Source organism: Camelina sativa, chromosome 5, assembly GCF_000633955.1.
Source record: "Camelina sativa cultivar DH55 chromosome 5, Cs, whole genome shotgun sequence".
NCBI lineage: Eukaryota > Viridiplantae > Streptophyta > Magnoliopsida > Brassicales > Brassicaceae > Camelina > Camelina sativa.
The window spans coordinates 513,378-514,081 of NC_025689.1; the positions used below are offsets into that span (position 1 = coordinate 513,378).

General features: G+C 37.7%; 1 protein-coding gene across 2 annotated transcripts in view; it reads left to right on the plus strand.

The window, feature by feature from the left end:
- The window catches only part of LOC104784600 (pectinesterase 5-like), a 7,911-nt gene continuing 7,207 nt past the window's right edge, over window positions 1–704 (plus strand). The window contains exon 1 of one of the 2 annotated variants that reach the window (XM_019245596.1): window positions 1–416. In XM_019245596.1, the coding sequence (XP_019101141.1) occupies window positions 126–416 (291 nt within the window). In that variant the 5' untranslated portion in view covers window positions 1–125. The remainder of the gene's footprint in view (window positions 417–704) is intronic. The other variant, XM_019245598.1, reaches the window with a different exon arrangement.

Below are 704 nucleotides of genomic sequence, written 5' to 3' on the forward strand. Positions count from 1 at the left end.
GGCCCAAGTCATTCAACAACTTGGCTTTTATCTAATAAAGCCCCTCCTCTCCGATTAACCTTTAAATAAAACCGGAGGGAGAAAAAAACAAAAAAAAAAACAAAAATATAGAAAAAACCAAAAAAATGATTGGAAAAGTTGTTGTCTCCGTGGCCTCCATACTCTTAATAGTTGGAGTAGCCATAGGAGTCGTTGCCTACATAAACAAAAATGGTGATACTAATCTGTCTCCGCAAATGAAAGCTGTTCAAGGAATTTGCCAGTCGACTTCCGACAAAGCCTCATGTGTCAAAACTCTTGAGCCGGTTAAGAGCGATAACCCAAACAAACTGATCAAGGCCTTCATGCTCGCCACACAAGACGCAATATACAAATCATCTAACTTCACGGGTAAAACCGAAGGAAACATGGGCTCANGTTAATTAAAGCTTTTCTGACCAAATATTGTCAGCCATTCGTCGACCGTGCAACTCTCCTTCACCATGCAAAATCCATGCACGTCTCTAATTTTAGAAACCAAAAAGTTTCTATAAAAACCTCTAGAATCCATCACAATATCTACTGGCCCAAGTCATTCAACAACTTGGCTTTTATCTAATAAAGCCCCTCCTCTCCGATTAACCTTTAAATAAAACCGGAGGGAGAAAAAAACAAAAAAAAAAACAAAAATATAGAAAAAACCAAAAAAATGATTGGAAAAGTTG